This window comes from Lynx rufus, unplaced genomic scaffold (assembly GCF_022079265.1).
Source record: "Lynx rufus isolate CCGP_SWC_20201006 ecotype Redwood Valley unplaced genomic scaffold, mLynRuf1.p SCAF_7, whole genome shotgun sequence".
In the NCBI taxonomy this organism is placed as follows: Eukaryota; Metazoa; Chordata; class Mammalia; order Carnivora; family Felidae; genus Lynx; species Lynx rufus.
In genome coordinates, this window is record NW_025814889.1 from 65,052,534 (window position 1) to 65,071,051 (window position 18,518).

Here is an 18,518-nt window from a genome sequence, read left to right on the forward strand (position 1 = left end):
CTTTCAGGGAACTGGACTGGTCTAACATTAGGTATGATTTTAAATGCCTTGACACAATTAGGACAGTTATGAGGCTATCTCCAATGCTTCGATTCCTTTTGGACTTGGAATCTCCTAGTGCCTTAAATTCCTATTTTGTTTATCCCAGTTAGATTATTACCAAACACAGGGATTTAATCTTATTTACTGCTATGTGCTTAGCTCTAGGCTAGTGCCTGCTATACGGTAGGCACTCAAAAAATGTTTGTTTAATAAATGAATGAAGGAACTTAAGCTCTAGGTAATAAACTACATATTCAGAACTTAAGTAGTGTAAGTGTTTCTGTATGTAGTATCTATCCTCAGGAACATGGAAACATTTCTGGACTGTTTGGATTCCATGAGAGATCTTGGACTGGAAGAGGCTAAAAGCCAAGCTTAAAGGGTTAGCTCATATTGAACCATACTCAGAACACAGTGGACTCAGATATCCATACACATACATGCACACCAAGTTAATTCCTGGCATTTTCTTTTAAGTTGGCTGGTAGCTAATAGAAGAGTTTCTGTAGTTTGGCAAAGTGAAAAAAAAATGGTTTTGGGAAACCTAGCATGGGAAAATGGGAAGGTAAGAGGACTGTGTCGTTCCTGGTAGTTTCTTGTTTCCTTCTCTTCATGCACAAGTAAATTTTGCAGAAAATCAGAGAGGTTAAAGTTTTGTCATATACATATACATATATGTATATGTATATATGTATATGTATATGTGTATATATGTATATATACGTGTGTGTGTGTGTGTGTGTGTGTGTATACACACACGTATATACATTTTTAAGTAATCTCTACACCCGCATGGGTCTCAAACTCGCAACCCCGAGATCGAGAGTCACATGCTCTACTGACTTAGCCAGCCAGGCACACACAGGGGAGGGGCAGGCAGAGAGGGAGAGAGAGAACCTTAAGCAGGCTCCACACCCAGAAGAGAATCTGATACAAGGCTCGAGATCCTGACCTGAGCCAAAATGAAGAGTCATGCTTAACTGAATGAGTCACCCAGGCACTCCTATTTCTGTTAAGAGAAATATTGGTTTTACTATTTCACAATTTTGTTCAAAACAGAGCAAGCTTCTCTGTAAACACATTAAAGAATGAACATGGTTTCTCAAGTAAAGAATAAATAATATTTTTGTTATCCAGAAGAGTATTCTTCTCTATGGGGATGGATAATTGGAAACTGGACATATTATGAACTATTATGGGGGGGGTTATTCTAATGATTTCATGACCAAGGCAAGGAATATAAGCTTAGTTCAAATAACTACATATTAATAGAATCCCTAAGTATGAACTAAGGTGTAAAATACATGGGGGACGGAATGAGCTTTTACTGTTTTATATATTTTTTACTTTGCTGGTATAAAGTAAGCACATCAGGAAGAGAAGCAGCTCCTTATTCTGCAGTTGAGTTTTTGGGGCACAAAAGCACAGATGTCCTTTCCAACTCCATACCCAGTAGACATCTGTTGTTTTTGCCTGCCCAGCACTCATTCTTCCTTTTGGTGATGAGCCACTCCTTTAGCATTTCAGTCCATGTGATACAAGTGGCAGTGACCCCTGCCTGCTCTAACCCATCCCCTGAAATTCACATGTGGGCACACTACCGAGTCCTGGACAATCAGAACATCACAGGCTCCTAGCCACAGGTACTTCTTCAGAAATGGGCAAGTGAAACTTATGTCTTGAGTTCCAAATGGAGTTATTGAGAAAATGGTAGTTTCTTTTCTGTGGGGACACTGGCCTGGATAAAAGGTAAGTCTGAAATCACTGGTGACCTTTGCTGCCATATGAGGAGAGCCTTTGAGAATAAAACCAAAAGAGCAAAGAGAACCCAGAGATAAAGTTATAATTACAATTCTTGGAGCACCTTACCCACCACCTTGGACTTTTCAGTTAAATGAGCCAAGAAATTACTCTTTTTTGCCCAGGCCAGTAGGTAGGATTCTGAGACTTGTAACTGAAAGAGCTCTAATATAAATATCTAGGAGTCTTTCACTCACAGCCTGACTTGGTTCTGTAGAAATGGAGGCTGAAAGTCCTAGAAAGCTGGAACTCTTGCTGGAAATTATAGAGAACTGTCTTAACCGAAGAGAGAAAAACTTTTGCTCTTACTTTACTACCTCATCTCTGAACCTGATGTAGGTATGTCCTACAGTGTCCTTATTTTTTTTAATGTTTATTTATTTATTTTGAGAGACAGAGACAGCAGCGGAGGGGTAGAGAGAGGAGACAGAGAATCCCAAGCAGGCTCCGCACTGTCAGCATAGAGCCCGACACAGGGCTCAAACTCACGAACTGTGACATCATGACCTGAGCCAAAACCAAGAGTCCGATGCTTAACCAACTGAGCCACCCAGGCGCCCCAACAATGTCGTTGTTTTTAAAAAGCAGAAAAACAGGGGTGATACTCACTGGTCCACTTCCTGCTGTGAGATTCTGCAGAGCTCCCAAAGACGCTTCCTGAGTGTAGTTTCGGACACTCTTGGCGATCAAGGACAGATACATCCTTATCACGATGGAATGCCACAGCCATTCCACACCCTTGGGGTTGCTCTTTTCTTCTGGCATTGGCATGTCCTGATATTGCTAACCGCATACACAATGAAATCCAGAATTAATGCCTTCGAGTCATTTCTACAATTCCACACCCAAACCAAGAGAGCAGAAATACCATCTAGTCTAGAGAGACTAATACTTTGCATAATAACAAGCGCCTGGTATGGAAACGAAAAGGCAAATAGGTATCATATCCAATCAGTTAACTTTGAGCTCACAATGACTGTTTCTCCTTAACAACATCCTGTAAACCTCCCAACTTTACATTTCATAGTGAAAGAGAATCTAAGAGAATTAAGCATAGGCTATTCTAGAACAGTTTTCAGGCTGCTGTTAAGCTAGAAGCTAAATTAGTCACAACCACCCTGGAGATAAGAAAAACAGGCCTCTTCCCCAAGTCTTGTGAAGTTGTCTGGGATAACATCAGGATTCTAAGCTTACCAGTTGCTCTCCAAGTTCACAAATACACACCACGATAGTCTGAGGAATAGGAGGGGTGACATTCTTCCAGTTTTCACAAAATGCCAGAATGCACAGTATTTCTTCGTATGGGTGTACTTTTAGGATATCCAGAGCCAAGCATCAGGGTCACTATTAATGTTAAGCAATTTCTACACCACTGACTATACTATATTAAGCTTATTTCCTAACTTATAAAGCATACAGCAGTATGACGTTGCGGTGAACAATGCAAATCTGGAGCCAGACTGCCCAGGACTGAATTCTATCCCCTCTACTAATTTCCTAAATTTTTCTGGGAAAATTCATTAACCTTTCGGTGCTTCTGTTTCCTCATCAGTAAATGAGGATACCAACAATGCACACCTCGTAAGGTGGATGTAAGGATTAGAACAAATTAAAATAGTGCCTGAGATACACTAAGTACTCAGAAATACACACATACACACTTTGGCTTTCAAAGTCTTCCCAACATACCTCTTTTATTTTCCTGCTTCGACTGCCAAAACACCCAATACTTTTGTTGTTGTCGGCCTGGATAGTCCGATTTTGAATATAGATACTCTGGGAATATCTGTCTGGGAGCTCTGTCTCCAGCTGGTAGGAGAGGTTATGAAGAATGCACACACAGTTCTCCGTGGCCTGAGAAAAGAGGATGTGCATATTGACCATATACACATAGATGCCCCTTTGCACGTATGCTATCACCTATCACAGGACTTACTAGGTTTTAGATCTTACACAGTTTACTGGATGCTGTAGGGTGTGCTTGGACTGTGGGGTTCCCTGGGTGCGGGGAGTGGAATGAGTATGGCTAGATCACGAACGGTCATGAGCACAATATTAGGACATAGAGGCTGACTTTCTTACAACCCCGGAGAGCCTTTCTAGTTCACTTTTAAGGGTGTGTTCAGAACGATTCTATATTTTAAGATACATAATTTAGTAGTCACATGGAGCTGGAAAACTGAAGCTATTGTTTACAGGACCAGTTAGGGGCTACTGCAGTGATCAGCATGAAAGATGCATAAACCAGGGCAGCAGCAGCAGTATGAGGGAGGAATGGACGAACTGGAGGGCGTTTCTGAAGTGGAGCGCACATGGTTTGCTGCCTGGTGGATACAGGATGTGAGGAAGGAAGGTAGTCGGAGATTACTCAGATTTCTGCTTTCATTTGGTGGATGGTGATAATTGTTAAGAAGGATTATTCAGAGAAGGAGCAAGTTTGGGAGTAAGAGAAGAGATGAATTTAAGTTCATTGCTGCACATGTAGCACAGGCCTCCATTCAAATATCTACACAGAGTTGTTAAATGGCTAATTGTAAATTTGGGTCTGGAAAGTAGACGGAAAAATGGGGTTAGGCAGATTTTAATATTTCTAAGCATGGATGGGATATCTTAAGCTTAGCAAATGAGTTAATGCCAAATAGCTACTTCCAGAATACTCTGAAGAGTCTTAGTAAGACAAAGTAGGTAAATCAAATGCAAGATATTTAACGCGTGAATCACCTTGTCATCTGGCTGGTAATCTGCAATGGTTCCTCTAACATAATGAACCAGCGAGTCAATCAGTCCATCACACCTTCTCATCACTTTCCTCCCATCAGGGCCTGCTGAGCTCATGTTTCTACCAGGAAAAACAAACAACCAACCATAAGACTTAAGCTGTGTATCTAATAGGCCTTTATTTCAAAGCTTTATTTGATTGATGCTTCTTCCACGTGTCTGGAAAACTGACAAATATGCAAAAGTGTGGCAGACACTTCCTGGGGTCAATTAATTATCAATTTCTCAATGGTTTTCAAATCTGGACACAACTTCTAACTATATTCATATAACATGTTGTCATGTCAATAAAAGCTTTCTGTCTACTTCACTCTAAGCACCAAGGTCATAGCATCATTTACTTAATCTGCAATCCATCTCTGAGAGGATAGATATGAGGCAAACATTTTGCAAGTAAAAGAACAAATGGTACATTAGACACAGTATAGTAGATGTCCAAGCCCCAACCTGTTCCGTGTCTTAACTCTAAGTAACTTAAAGTTACTTAAATTCTCTGGGCCTCAATTTCCACATTTATAAAGACATGATGTTGGACTATATTATTTTGGGGTTTTGTAGATTTCAGTGTAAACAATTACTGACAAATATCAACTCAGATGTTCTAAAATGTGATGATTTAATAGCTAAAATGGCAGACAGATGTGACAAAAGTGTAAAGTTCCACAGTTAAGACCTAAGTCAAAAGCATGACCTATAAATATCTTTGTACTTAGTCTATTTCTAATTTTGCTAGGTCATGACATCTCTCTATAAACAGTAACTACATCTACAAGTGGAGATTGCTTCCTTATAGAGAACTGAAACGTATCAAATACAGCAAAGTAATTTATTTGGGGATCATATTTCAAATTCAGATCACGTTTATACTCTAGTATTATTATTACTATGTTCCTCTGGGTTAAGGTTTTCTTCTTAGCATAGCAATTAAAAAAGTTGAATTCCCCACAGTGTTAACACTTCTGTCAACAAAAATGGCACAAGAGCAGCATCTTCACATTCTTTGAATTTTGAGAATCACCCTTTGGCTAACTTTAATTGCTAAGAACTAGTCCTATAAAATTTATCAGACTCGTTCTTTTTACTGGTAGGTAGAACATTCAAAGGATATTCAAAAGTTTTTATTTACAATGTCGCTGTCATTCTGAACATCAAAAGAATTACAATTCTGAGAACTTTTGGGTTATTATTCATCTTTAAAATAATAGGTTGTGGGGTGCCTGAATGGCTTTCAGTTGGTTGAGCATCTGGCTCTTGGTTTCGGTTCAGGTTATGATCTCATGGCTTTGTTGATTCCTGCATCGGGCTCTGTGCTGGCCGTGCAAAGCCTACTTGGGATTCTGTCTTCCGCTCTCTCTGCCCCTTCCCAACTCATCCTGTCTCTGTCTCTCTCAAAATAAACAAACTTAGGGGCGCCTGGGTGGCTCAGTCGGTTAAGTGTCTGACTTGGTTCAGGTCATGATCCAACAGTTTGTGAGTTCGAGCCCCATGTCGGGCTCTGTGCTGACAGCTCAGAGCCTGGAGCCTGCTTCGGACTCTGTGCTTCCCTCTCTCTCTGCCTCTCCCCGACTTGTGCTCTGTCTCTGTCTCTCTCAAAAATAAATAAAATGTTGGGGCGCCTGGGTGGCGCAGTCGGTTAAGCGTCCGACTTCAGCCAGGTCACGATCTCGCGGTCCGTGAGTTCGAGCCCCGCGTCAGGCTCTGGGCTGATGGCTCGGAGCCTGGAGCCTGTTTCCGATTCTGTGTCTCCCTCTCTCTCTGCCCCTCCCCCGTTCATGCTCTGTCTCTCTCTGTCCCAAAAATAAATAAACGTTGGAAAAAAAAAAAATTTTAAAAAAAAAATAAATAAAATGTAAAAAAAAAAAATTTTTTTTTAAATAAAATAAACTTAAAAAATAAAATAAAATAACATATTGCACCAAGCGATTTCAAAAGCCTTTCTGCCCCCAAATATTGCTTTCGATACATACAAAGAACAAATGTGCCCAGCATTGTGTTAAGAACTAGTGGGAACAAGAAAGCACACACAGCATTGTATCCTGCTCCCGCGAAGACCACATCTATAGGATGAAATCAATGATACAAGACTGCTTTTAACCCACAAAAATGCAAGTTCATGATTCAACCTAACAGTCGAGGAGAGAATGGTTGCTGGATCAATACAATGAATTTTTTTTTATATGGAATTTATTGTCAGTTCCCATACAACACCCAGTGCTCATCCCAAAAGATGCCCTCTTCAATGCCCATCACCAACCCTCCCCTCCCTCCCACCCCCCATCAACCCACAGTTTGTTCTCAGTTTTTAAGAGTCTCTTATGCTTTGGCTCTCTCCTACTCTAACCTCTTTTTTTTTTTCCTTCCCCTCCTCCATGGGTTTCTGTTAAGTTTCTCAGGATCCCCATAAGAGTGAAACCATATGGTATCTGTCCTTCTCTGTATGGCTTATTTCACTTAGCATCACACTCTCCAGTTCCATCCACGTTGCTACAAAGGGCCATATTTCATTCTTTCTCATTGCCACGTAGTACTCCGTTGTGTATATAAACCACAATTTCTTTATCCATTCATCAGTTGATGGACATTTAGGCTCTTTCCATAATTTGGCTATTGTTGAGAGTGCTGCTGTAAAAATTGGGGTACAAGTGCCCCTATGCATCAGTACTCCTGTATCCCTTGGGTAAATTCTTATCAGTGCTACTGTTGGGTCATAGAGTAGTTCTATTTTTAATTTTTTGAGGAACCTCCACACTGTTTTCCAGAGTGGCCGCACCAGTTTGCATTCCTACCAACAGTGCAAGAGGGTTCCCGTTTCTCCACATCCTCTCCAGCATCTATAGTCTCCTGATTTGTTCATTTTGGCCACTCTGACTGGCATGAGGTGATATCTGAGTGTGGTTTTGATTTGTATTTCCCTGATGAGGAGTGATGGTGAGCATCTTTTCATGTGCCTGTTGGCCATCTGGATGTCTTCGTTAGAGAAGTGTCTATTCTACAATGAATTTTTAACTTTAACAAAATCCCTTCTGTGACTCTGGTTTTCATTCGGCTATTCTAATTACAGATTCACCTCTTTATTCTCTTTATTTAGTTTTCACTGTACCACTGAAAAACTCATGGGTTCGTAAACTGTAAATCAAACCACTTTTACTGTAGGTTTTTCCCAAGAAATGATCATTTGAACCAAGATCCCGTATCCACTCTTTGAAGAAGCTTGACAGAAACTGAAAAAGCATCTTTTCCAGTCATCTCATTTTATACCTGGAGAAACTGAGGTCCACAGAGTTTAAGTTACTTTTCTGGATGACAGCACAGTAGTGGTAACGTCAGGATAGGAGAGCTGTTCTTTATTCTCCAGAATAGAGCACACCTCGCCTAACATTTATTCACTCTGCCATTTGGTTAGCAAACACCATATGTCCCCCAACTCTGAGACAATGCTATCACGTGTTTGAAAGCTTCCCTTTGACCTTTGCAACCTCTGGCTTGGAGAAATGGTAGTAGTTTAAAATTGCTTTGACAAATCAAAAGATTTCTCACTAGCTGAAGCCATTATACACCTTGCAGATGGATGGCTTAACTTCGTTAAACTTCAAAGTGTTTATTTTGGGTGAGAATGGTAATTCAAATTGGCAGGACTGCCAGTTCACACACATGAACTGCTGTCTTGCAGTTTGGTATTATCCAGACTCTGCTTGCTTTTGAAATGGGACTTATCAGGATTTTCTGGCAGTTGATACCTTTGTTGACAGAAAGTGCATGGAACCCCACTGCTTTAGTCATTTGCTCCTGCATATCAAAAATAGTTCCTACCTTACTTAACCACCCAGAAATATGAACGATAAGGGTGGATTATTTTATAGCGCTATATCCATGAATAGAAGTCACTAGTCAGAAAGGAATTTGCTATTGCACCACTCTGAAAAGAAGCAGTAATTACTAAAATGATGTATCTATTTTAAAGTACTAAAATAGTTTTTTCAATAGCTAGTATTTAAGCTTGTGGGAATCACAGAATTAAACCGTGATGATCTTAGGCAGAATGGAAGCTTTTACAATGTATCTCCTGAATCCTAAGAAATATTTCTTTGTAACTATTCCTTACATGTAGCCCAATGGAAGTTTAATATGAAAAAAATCCCAAAGTTATAAATGGAACAATATCAAGTATCAATATGTCAAAACAAAAATCCTATTGAAAAGTAAAAGAGAATGAGCAAACACACGACTCATTAAAAATTGATTATCAGAGTTACCAATGAATATATTAGAAATGCTTAGTGTCTATGGCATTAATTAAATGATGCATTTACTTTCTCTGGTATAATCTAGCCAAAGTCTTAGTAAGTATGTGGGCAACTTCCAGGAAGCTGAAACCTCATGCTGTTGGTACACTGAAATTTAAAAACCAGGTCCTTAGGGGCACCTGAGTGGCTCAGTTGGTTAAGCGTCTGACTTCGGCTCAGGTCATGATCTCATGGTTTGTGAGTTCCAGCCCCACATCAGGCTCTGTGCTGTCAGCTCAGAGCCTGAAGCCTGCTTTGGATTCTGTGTCTCCCTCTCTCTGCCCCTCCCCCACTCACGATGTGTCTCTGTCTCACAAAGACAAATAAATGTTAAAAAAATTTAAAAGAAAAATAAACAAAAAAAATAAAGACCAGGTCCTTGGAGTGGGGGTTGGAGGCAGGTGGCTGGGGCCTCAGAAGAAGGAATATAAACTCATTGCACCAAGGCAGGGCATATAAACACATTGACCAAGGCAGGGCTGTTTTGGAGCTCTTCACCTTCACTGAGTCAGACTGGGAGGACACCAGCTTGATCAGTTGCTTGTGATCTTAATACACAAGAAGGTATTGGGGCGCCTGGGTGGCTCAGTCGGTTAAGCGTCCGACTTCGGCTCAGGTCATGATCTTGCAGTCTGTGAGTTCAAGCCCTGCATTGGGCTCTGTGCTGACAGCTCGGAGCCTGGAGCCTCCTTCGGATTCTGTGTCTTCCTCTTTCTCTGACCCTCCCCCGTTCACGCTCTGTCTCTGTCTCAAAAATAAATAAACGTTAAAAAAAAAAAAAAAAAAGAAGGTATTAAGACACCTTAATACACAAGGTATTAAGAAGAGTTTTTCTGGTAATGTGACCTGTAATAGGTGGGGAAAAAATAGAATCTGAACCCTCTGTACATCTCTGAACAAAACCTCACATATTTAGGAGGATTCGGGTGTTTTATCCAAAAGCGAATCAGTGATTTCGTGACTCTCTCTGCGACCACTTATCTCCCACATTCCTGAGTGTCACAATGAAAAGAAGAAAAGAAAACCAAACACCCTGGACCTTGCTAGAATTAAAAGAAGAATGGTATATCTTTGTTAAGATTAATGACAGGTTGACTAAACCTTCAATTCATATGGTGAACCAAAGAATGGACAAAGTCAAATGATAAAAATAACTGCAATTTAGTGGATGTGACAGATAGAGTAGGCATTATATAAATATTATAATCTGTAATTTTCATAAAATTCCCCCAAATCACAGCATGCTAAAATCTCATTTGGAATCCTGACCTGTGACTCCTGTTTAAAATCAGAATTATCTGCTTCTAGTAGGATTTTTATTGGTCCTTCCATCAGCAGTTATCTGTGTGTGGCTGCTTGTAGGCAGGCATGCTGTTACAACCAGTCTGCCAGCACTGAAAGAAAGTTTGTTACAACACAGAATGTTCAAAGCTCACTGTGTGGTGCATGGCCAACTAGCTAGGGGAAATGAACACTGTATGTTAACTATACTGAAATTAAAAATTAAAAAAAAATAAAGTGAAAGGCTATAATTGTTTACCAGATAGGAGAACGACAGATAATAACATGGTTAAAGTCAATCTTTTTTTTTTTTAATTTATTAGAGAAAGCGAGAGCACGAGTACGTGTCTGCACATGTGTGCACACAAGTAGGGGAGGGGTAGAGAGAGAAGGAGAGAAAGAAAATCCCAAGCAGGCTCTGCAGTGCAGAACCTGATGCGGGGCTTGAACTCACAAACCAAGAGGTCATGGCCTGAGCCCCAAGCCAGCCTCTTAACCGACTGAGCCACCCAGATGCCCCAAAGTGAATCTTTTTAAGATACTTCACCAAAAAGTAATTCTAAGAGGCAGAGATTTTTTAAAAATATTTTAAAAATATTTACTTACTTTTGGGGCAGGGAGAGGGCAGAGAAAGGAGACACAGAATCTGAAGTAGGCTCCAACTCATGGACTGTGAGATCATGACCTGAGCCAAAGACAGACATTTAACTATGTCACCCAGGCCCCCCCCATTTTTTTTTTTTTAAATGGGGCAATGTCTACTGATTATAGGTGTGGTTTTCTACTAACACACAGTTTACATGTGTATCACATGCAAGACCTACTGCCTATGGGACCAGTCTTCAAGGTATAACCACGCACACTGAAATAGTGATCACCTCAATGGTTTAAAAAATACTATGGCTACATCTTCACATTCAACAACAATTGTGGGATTTCTAATGTTATGTATCAGAAATTGTGCAGTAAGGTCTCAGTCTGCTAAGTGCTTGGTCAGAGTCCATTCTAAGACCCAACAGGCACTTGATAAGAGATTGGTGGATAAGGAGGCGTCCTTCTTCCTCTTGTTATTTGAGATTTAGGTCTGGGCTTTTGTTTATCTCTCAGCTGATATATATCAAACAGTTGGGCCTTGTCTGTGATTAACCCAGAGAAAGCAGCAGAGGCAGTCTGTTATTGCACAGAACAAAAGGGGAGCCTCATTTGAGCTGGCAGAGGGACAAAAACTCTGCCAAGAGAAGGGCTTGTCTGTTACCCTGAAGTCAACATCAGTTCCTGAAGGTATCTGCAAACATCAGCCAAAGTCAACTGTTTGGTCTGCAAACAGAAGCATCATTGGGAAGTAGAACAAAGCTCTCCCACCTACATATCTTGTTCCTTCCAGGACAAGGAACATTAACCGAACAAAGATATGTCAGCATCAATTATACATCAAGAAACCAGAAGGTAGAGGAGGAGAAAATCTGTCCTTAAAAATCCTTTAGTTTTGCTTTCCTGTATTTTTCAGGTCCTCCAAAAGTATTCTGAATAGTCAATGCAGCCAGTAATAATCTGGTTGGCAGGTTAACAGTCATTTCTTTTGGATTTAGCTGGCTGTTCAAGATAAAATGCCAAATTACATTTCAAATCAATTATCAAGAGCAAACTCATTTTTAAAATATGCCCAGAAGCCACTGGAACTTGGGTAGACACTCTTGACACCTAAGGGAGACATCTGGGTACCAGTCTAAGATTGATAAAGGTGCTTAAGTCCTAGCGAAAATCATATGATGCTCAGATAGTCTGTACCTCCAAGACAGCCATAGACTTTAACCACAGGATAGCAACAAAGTCATCAGCTGCTTTATCCAAATACATCAACCTGCTCATTTTTTTTTAAATAATGATGAATTACAAAATTTTTAATAGTAATTCTGACTATGATAAGAGTTTCTTTGACAACGAGAAATGTCATATAATTATTGAGAAGTACAATTTTTAATCTGGGCCTATCTGCTAAGGGCATGGATAGGACAGGAGAAAATTGAGTCTGAAGAACTGAGACCTTTTCAAGGATTATCATTGTGCTGTTTGACAATTCTAATGTGACATATACTCTTAAGAGCACTGGGCTGAGGGAGATGAGAGAGGGATGAAAACATGGCTGTATTTGCTTGGTTTGATGTTTGATTTGTTTGCTTTACTATCTTACTTACTGATGAGAGATTTCAAATTTTTTTTTAAATGTTTTTATTTATTTTTGAAGGAGACAGATAGAGCATGAGCGGGGGAGGAACAGAGAGAGAGGGAGGCACAGAATCAGAAGAGGGCTCCAGGCTCTGAGCTGTCAGCACAGAGCCTGATGCAGGGCTCGAACCCATGAACTGTGAGATCATGACCTGAGCCGAAGTCGGATGCTTAACTGACTGAGCCACCCAGGTGCACCACTGGTGAGAAATTTCAAACTGATGATCTGAAATCTCCAAGATTTAGCTTATAAAACATTTTTTAAAATCCAGATTTTATATACCCATTTATTTTTTAAATGTTTACTTTTGAGAGAGAGAGTGTGTGAGTGGAGGCGGGGCAGAGGGAGAGGGAGAAAGAATTCCAAATAGGCTCCATGCTGTCAGCACACAGCCTGCTGCAGGGCTTGAACCCACGAACTGTGAGATCACAACCTGAGCCAAAATCAAGAGTCAGATGCTCAATTGACTGAGCTACCCAGGAAGCTCTTATATATCCATTTAAATACAACTTACACCTTTTAAATTTATGTGAAGAGACATTTACAAAATAATTTAATCTGTTAAACTACACATTTGTTTCTATATTATTGGGGATCAAGAATTCCTGTCCCCCAAGAATTCCGATCCTTCCAGCTGGACTAAAAATCAAATTGACATGACACAGATTTAGAGGAGAAAATCAAATAGCGTATTTACAGAGAATCTACACATTCATGGAAATTCCAAAGACAGGCAAAATGAAGTATATGAGTCATTCTGAACTAAGAAGAAGTGGGTAGGGATCTGGGACTTCAGAGAAATATAATTTACAGGGCAGTAAGAAAAGAGCAGATGTCTGGTAATTAGATGTTTGTCCTGCCATACAGATGGGTCGGATAAAATTTATCTATGCTAATAACCCTTATTTTGGAAAGACCCCTAATTTAGGGTATTCTATGTAGTTAACGAAGGGGCAAAATTTTCTCTAGAGCCCACAGGATCTTGATTGCCTTCAGCTCAAAATAATCTTCATGTCAAGGTGGGCCCTCTTAGGGTGGTCTATCCTTGACCCCCACAATATCTAAAATGTACCACATATAAAATGCAATTATAACTGATAGTATAACATTGCTGTAAATATTGCCAATTCCATTACATATGGTGTACAGGAGTAAATTTTGTCGCCCCAAGGAATGCCTCTTTGACATATTATTTTAAGCTGGTTATTTTTAAGAAGCAGCAAACACAGGAGAAGGTCTGCAAACCAAGTGGAAGTTACACTTTTGTAAGAGACATTTACATTTGTAAGGGAAATCTCCATTTGTGAAGGTGTCTCCTAGCTATATTGGCAAGTGGGGGAAGACTCTAAATCTCTAAAAAATTATCAATGGAGAAAGCATGAACTTAAAACTACCTAACAGCCTTATTCTTGTTTACTGTGGTTTGCCTGGTAACTTCCCTGACTCCCACCTCCAACATCTTCTTTGTCTGTGACTGAAGATGATATTTAAGGTGATGGCTTTAGCCATTTTGGGGAGTTACTCAGTTTTCTTGGGTTTCTCCCATATATATAGGAGATATACAGTTTATTAAGCTTTTGTTTGACTTTCTCCTGCTAGTCTATCTCAAGTCAATTTGATTGTTAGACCAGCCAGAAGAATCTTGAAGGGCACAGAAAAAATTTTCCTCTCCATCAACAGACTTCAATATTGCTTACGTTTACATATCAAATGTGAAGAATTTAAATAATTAACCAAATACACGTGTTTGAAGTTGATGATTCAATTGTCTTTATATTTCTGGAAAAACCACTCTGTAGGTTGAATTATGTGAATACTTCTATCAGGTTTTGGTATTGTTTACACTATCTTCTAGCTTTATATTAAATTATTTTCCAGAAATAAAGAACTACATTTAAATTACAATTTTAAAAAGTAGTTCTGACTTGCTTTGGATCTATATTCTCACACACAAAAAAACTTATTTGATAATCAGGGAAACTAGACCCTAGTTTAAGTAATCTTAATTATTTAAATCATCATCTAGCATTATGCACACAGCTAGACCAAATAAATCCTTTTCTGTCATGAATATTCAGAATAAGGGATGAATGAGCACAAATAAATAGAATGAAAATATATAATTAAGGAAATGCAGATTCAAAAAAGTTCTGAAGTTTGATATCTAGATATGTGTAAAATGAAATTCAGTAACACCATATTTTTTAATACTCAACAAGATAGATATATTTGAATATATTAAAATTTTACATAGAGACATTCTTTTTCCAGAGAGTAGGTGTACTGATATTCAGTACAGCACCCCCTCCCACCCCATGACATTACCCTCAACCCTGTGGCTAATTAGGACACAAGACTGATAAGTACAGCTTTTCTTTTTTAAGGTAGTTTGCTTTCTCTGACCACTCAAATCCACCCCGGTTAGATTTACAGTAATAAGTGACAATGGAAGTTTCTTTTAAGACAGTTATAAATTTTAGTTTATATAATTATATTATACATTCATCAAAACACATTTGCTATACTGTGATGTGGAAAAAATGAAGTTTGAGTAATTTGCAAGGGAAATGTGGTAACCATTTGCTTCTCTAACTGGCATCTATGGGCACAAAATACAAGAATAAGAAAAATCATCCTAAACAAAAAGGCAAAATTCTAGGGTGGTCTTCAATTATGGTGATAAGATTAATATGACTATATTGAAAAATGACAGAGACGAACCAGTAACAGAATGAGGAGCTGAAGATGGAGAGGGACATTCAAACACCTACTCATCCTTTAAAAGCTCCTTCAATGTAACTTTCCAGTTAACTTTTTCCAACCTTCAGGCAACTCAATGCCTTGGTCTTTCATACCTTTTACACTTCTTATCAAATGGACTGTGACTTTTCTCTTCAGGTGCCTGTCTCTCCTACTAAACCTGGAGTTCCTCCAGGGCAAAGATAGATCTCATCTCCCTTTGAAATTTCAGAAATTTAAACAGTGCTCTGAATATAGCAGGCATTCAAGGAATAAATACAATGTTGGGTAAGAGGAAAGATAGACTAAGTGGTAAAATACCAAGAAAGCTGGACTAGTTTCCTTTCTCAAATTTCTGATAACTGGTTCTGTACTTGTGGGAGAATCACTGTCCGCTTAATTTCTTCAAGAATGAAGAAGGAGACTGGTAACAGAGGCTGCCTAGAGAGGTTTGTGTTTGGCCCAAAGTGTCTTCCAGAAGTTTGAATCTCACTGCTCTTGGAACAAGCATTTTTCCCGCCATTCTCTAGTCTGACAGTTTCTGCCATTCCACATGGTCTTACACCTGTCCACAAGAAGTCCAATCTGAAGTCTTGAGGCATTCTAATTTCTGACCTCTAAGTTATTTCCACCCCTTCTCCTTTAAGAGAACAAAGACTGAGGAAAGAGGGGGAAAGAAATGAAAGGAAGGAAGGAGGGGAAGATAGAAGCCAGGAGACTAATATGGAGGAACAGAGAACAGTGGTAAATCTTTGGTAGAAATTACAAACCTCCCCTGATAATAACCATTGGTTTTATTTGTCACATCCAAAGGTTTTCCAAAAGTGTGTCAATGAGGGAGGTGGAACATACAGATTTGACAGCCATGTCACATCAATTGCTAAGAAGTTACCCATATTAATTGGAAAGCAGACAATGAGTGTGCTTGTAGGAGAGGTGTTAAATCAAAGAAGGCAGCTAATGCTTTTTGGTAAATTTATAATTCTATGATTGTCACATAAGTCTTTTGGAATCTGAAATTCCTGGCAGAGTGTATCCTACTGATTGCAATGAATTATCAAATATTTTAACTGTTACACTTCTCACTCTAAATAAATAAAAATAATTTGAAAAAAATTTTCTCCATTCAAAAAAAAAAAAAAAGAAAAAAGAAATGCTGAAGCTTTGGAATACCTTCCAAGAAAACAAAGGAATTGTTTCTTCTTTGAAAAGGGATGTGTATAGAAAAAAATATGCTTGGGGCGCCTGGGTGGCGCAGTCGGTTAAGCGGCCGACTTCAGCCAGGTCACGATCTCGCGGTCCGTGAGTTCGAGCCCCGCGTCAGGCTCTGGGCTGATGGCTCGGAGCCTGGAGCCTGTTTCCGATTCTGTGTCTCCCTCTCTCTCTGCCCCTCCCCCGTTCATGCTCTGTCTCTCTCTGTCCCCAAAATAAATAAAAACGTGGAAAAAAAAAATTAAAAAAAAAAAAATAAAAAAAAAAAGAAAAAAAAGAAAAAAATATGCTTGTACCCTAACTATCCACATTTTGATGGTAATTAACAGAAATTCAGATCTGGTGGTGTGCTGGTGAATGTTTATTTAACAACCAACTTTCTAGGGGCAAGGGAGTTGGGAGACCTCTGACTTGCAGCATTTGTCAGTTTCTATGGTATAAATACTCCCAGTGGCTGATTTCAAGTTACCAACATGAGGTCACTGCCTTTGGAGTTAAGAGATGCTGACGATCGCTTTTGCTGGCTCTAGCACAAGGTAGAGGGTACAATTTTATGTTTCCTCTCCTACCTTGGATTTTACTACTCTTAGGCTAGCATAATATTATTTAAGAAACCTAAAGAAAGCGCCACGTCCCATGGAAAATGCTGCTGCAAGCAGACGTTAATCCTGTAAGAGATCTGACACCTGACAAGTATGCTGTACCTGACAGTCTCTCTGAATGATAAACTCTGCAGGTGCTCCTGTGTGAATGCAATCTCGCTGAGGCAGCTCCAGGTGGACAGGGCCACTGCCACAATTTCATCCACAAAGCAAGTGACTCATTTTATGCCATTGCTATATACAGACCAAGGGAAGTTCTTCTCAAAACTGATCTCAGTGTCAAGTTAGTAAAGGGACAAAGTCACTGGTGCATGTGGTTTTTCTCCTAAGTAGATTGAAAAAATTTAGCTAGGCTAACCTGAGTCAACCATAATGCCAAGGATACTGCTCATGTGGCCAATTCATTTTTGGCTCTTATACTCTCTGGGGGACAGAATACCTCAAATAAACTTGTAGCAATTAAGGTATTTGCTAACACTTATGACCTTATTCAGCTTAGATTCACACTTGTTAGAACCAGTCAACACCTGTCTTAAAATCTTTTTTAGAGAAGCTGTGGTCAAAAATAAGCAACTGCTCAGCACACACTTCTATTGTCATGGAAACTGAGGCTATGTGATTGCAGGTTCCCTAGAGGTCTTCTCTTACATTCTGCGCATTTGTCCTAGCACAGGTCCTAGAGGCTTTTATACTCATAGTGACAACATCTATCCTGATTTGCCTACAATGCCATCTCCTCTCATGGAAATTTCTCTCATTTCTTAGGCTTCATCCTTTGTACCTTCTCTGTTTATATGAAACGCAGTGTAGAGTTCCACTTGCACAGAACTTCTAAAACAAAAACAAGGAGACACGGATACAGTACCTTAAGACTTGAATGTGACTTTAAATTGGCCTACCTACCCTGTGAGGTTACAAGACTGTGAAGGGCAGACGCTTTATCCATACGAGCACAGTCTGTAGAAATGTGACAAACATTAATGTATTTATTTATAAATGTATTTGGCTTTGGAGACAGCCTTCCTGGATCTGAATTCCAGCTTTGTCTCTTACTAGTCACATGACGTTGGGGAAAAATCATTAATCTAAGCCCCTCATCTACAAGATAGAGAAAGCTTACTTTACAAGGGCCTCAGTTTAAGAATACACTGAGAAAATCCTCATAAAGCATTCAGAACAGTTTCTAGAACATAATACACAATAAATGTCAGTTATTATTATTGTAAATTAGATATACAGGCGAAATAAGAACAGATACTTAAGCATATAATATGGCATTCAATTTTGTAGATTTTTTGCTATATTCTGCTTCTGAAAGTAGTTCAAATCAGTGGTTTGGATTGGTTTTGCAAACACTGTTTGAAATGGTTTCATACTGATGGGAGTGTATTCAGCTATCACATCTTCTGGAAAATGTATGTGAACCAGGGCACTGCTACACTCAGACCATGCAAATCTTTTATTCTTCATTCATAAGGGGAAACTACACAAAGAAATTTGTTACTCACGTTTTTATCTTTATATTATTCACCTTCTCAATACACCCTTCCCATT

General features: G+C 39.3%; 1 protein-coding gene across 1 annotated transcript in view; it reads right to left on the reverse strand.

The window, feature by feature from the left end:
• PKP2 (plakophilin 2) overlaps nucleotides 1-18,518 on the reverse strand; it is a 94,827-nt gene that overhangs the window by 17,037 nt on the left and 59,272 nt on the right. The window contains exons 7-9 of the mRNA XM_047066178.1: nucleotides 4,564-4,681; nucleotides 3,532-3,696; nucleotides 2,452-2,625 (exon numbers count right to left, since the gene is read on the reverse strand). Of these exons, the coding sequence (XP_046922134.1) occupies nucleotides 2,452-2,625; nucleotides 3,532-3,696; nucleotides 4,564-4,681 (457 nt within the window). The remainder of the gene's footprint in view (nucleotides 1-2,451; nucleotides 2,626-3,531; nucleotides 3,697-4,563; nucleotides 4,682-18,518) is intronic.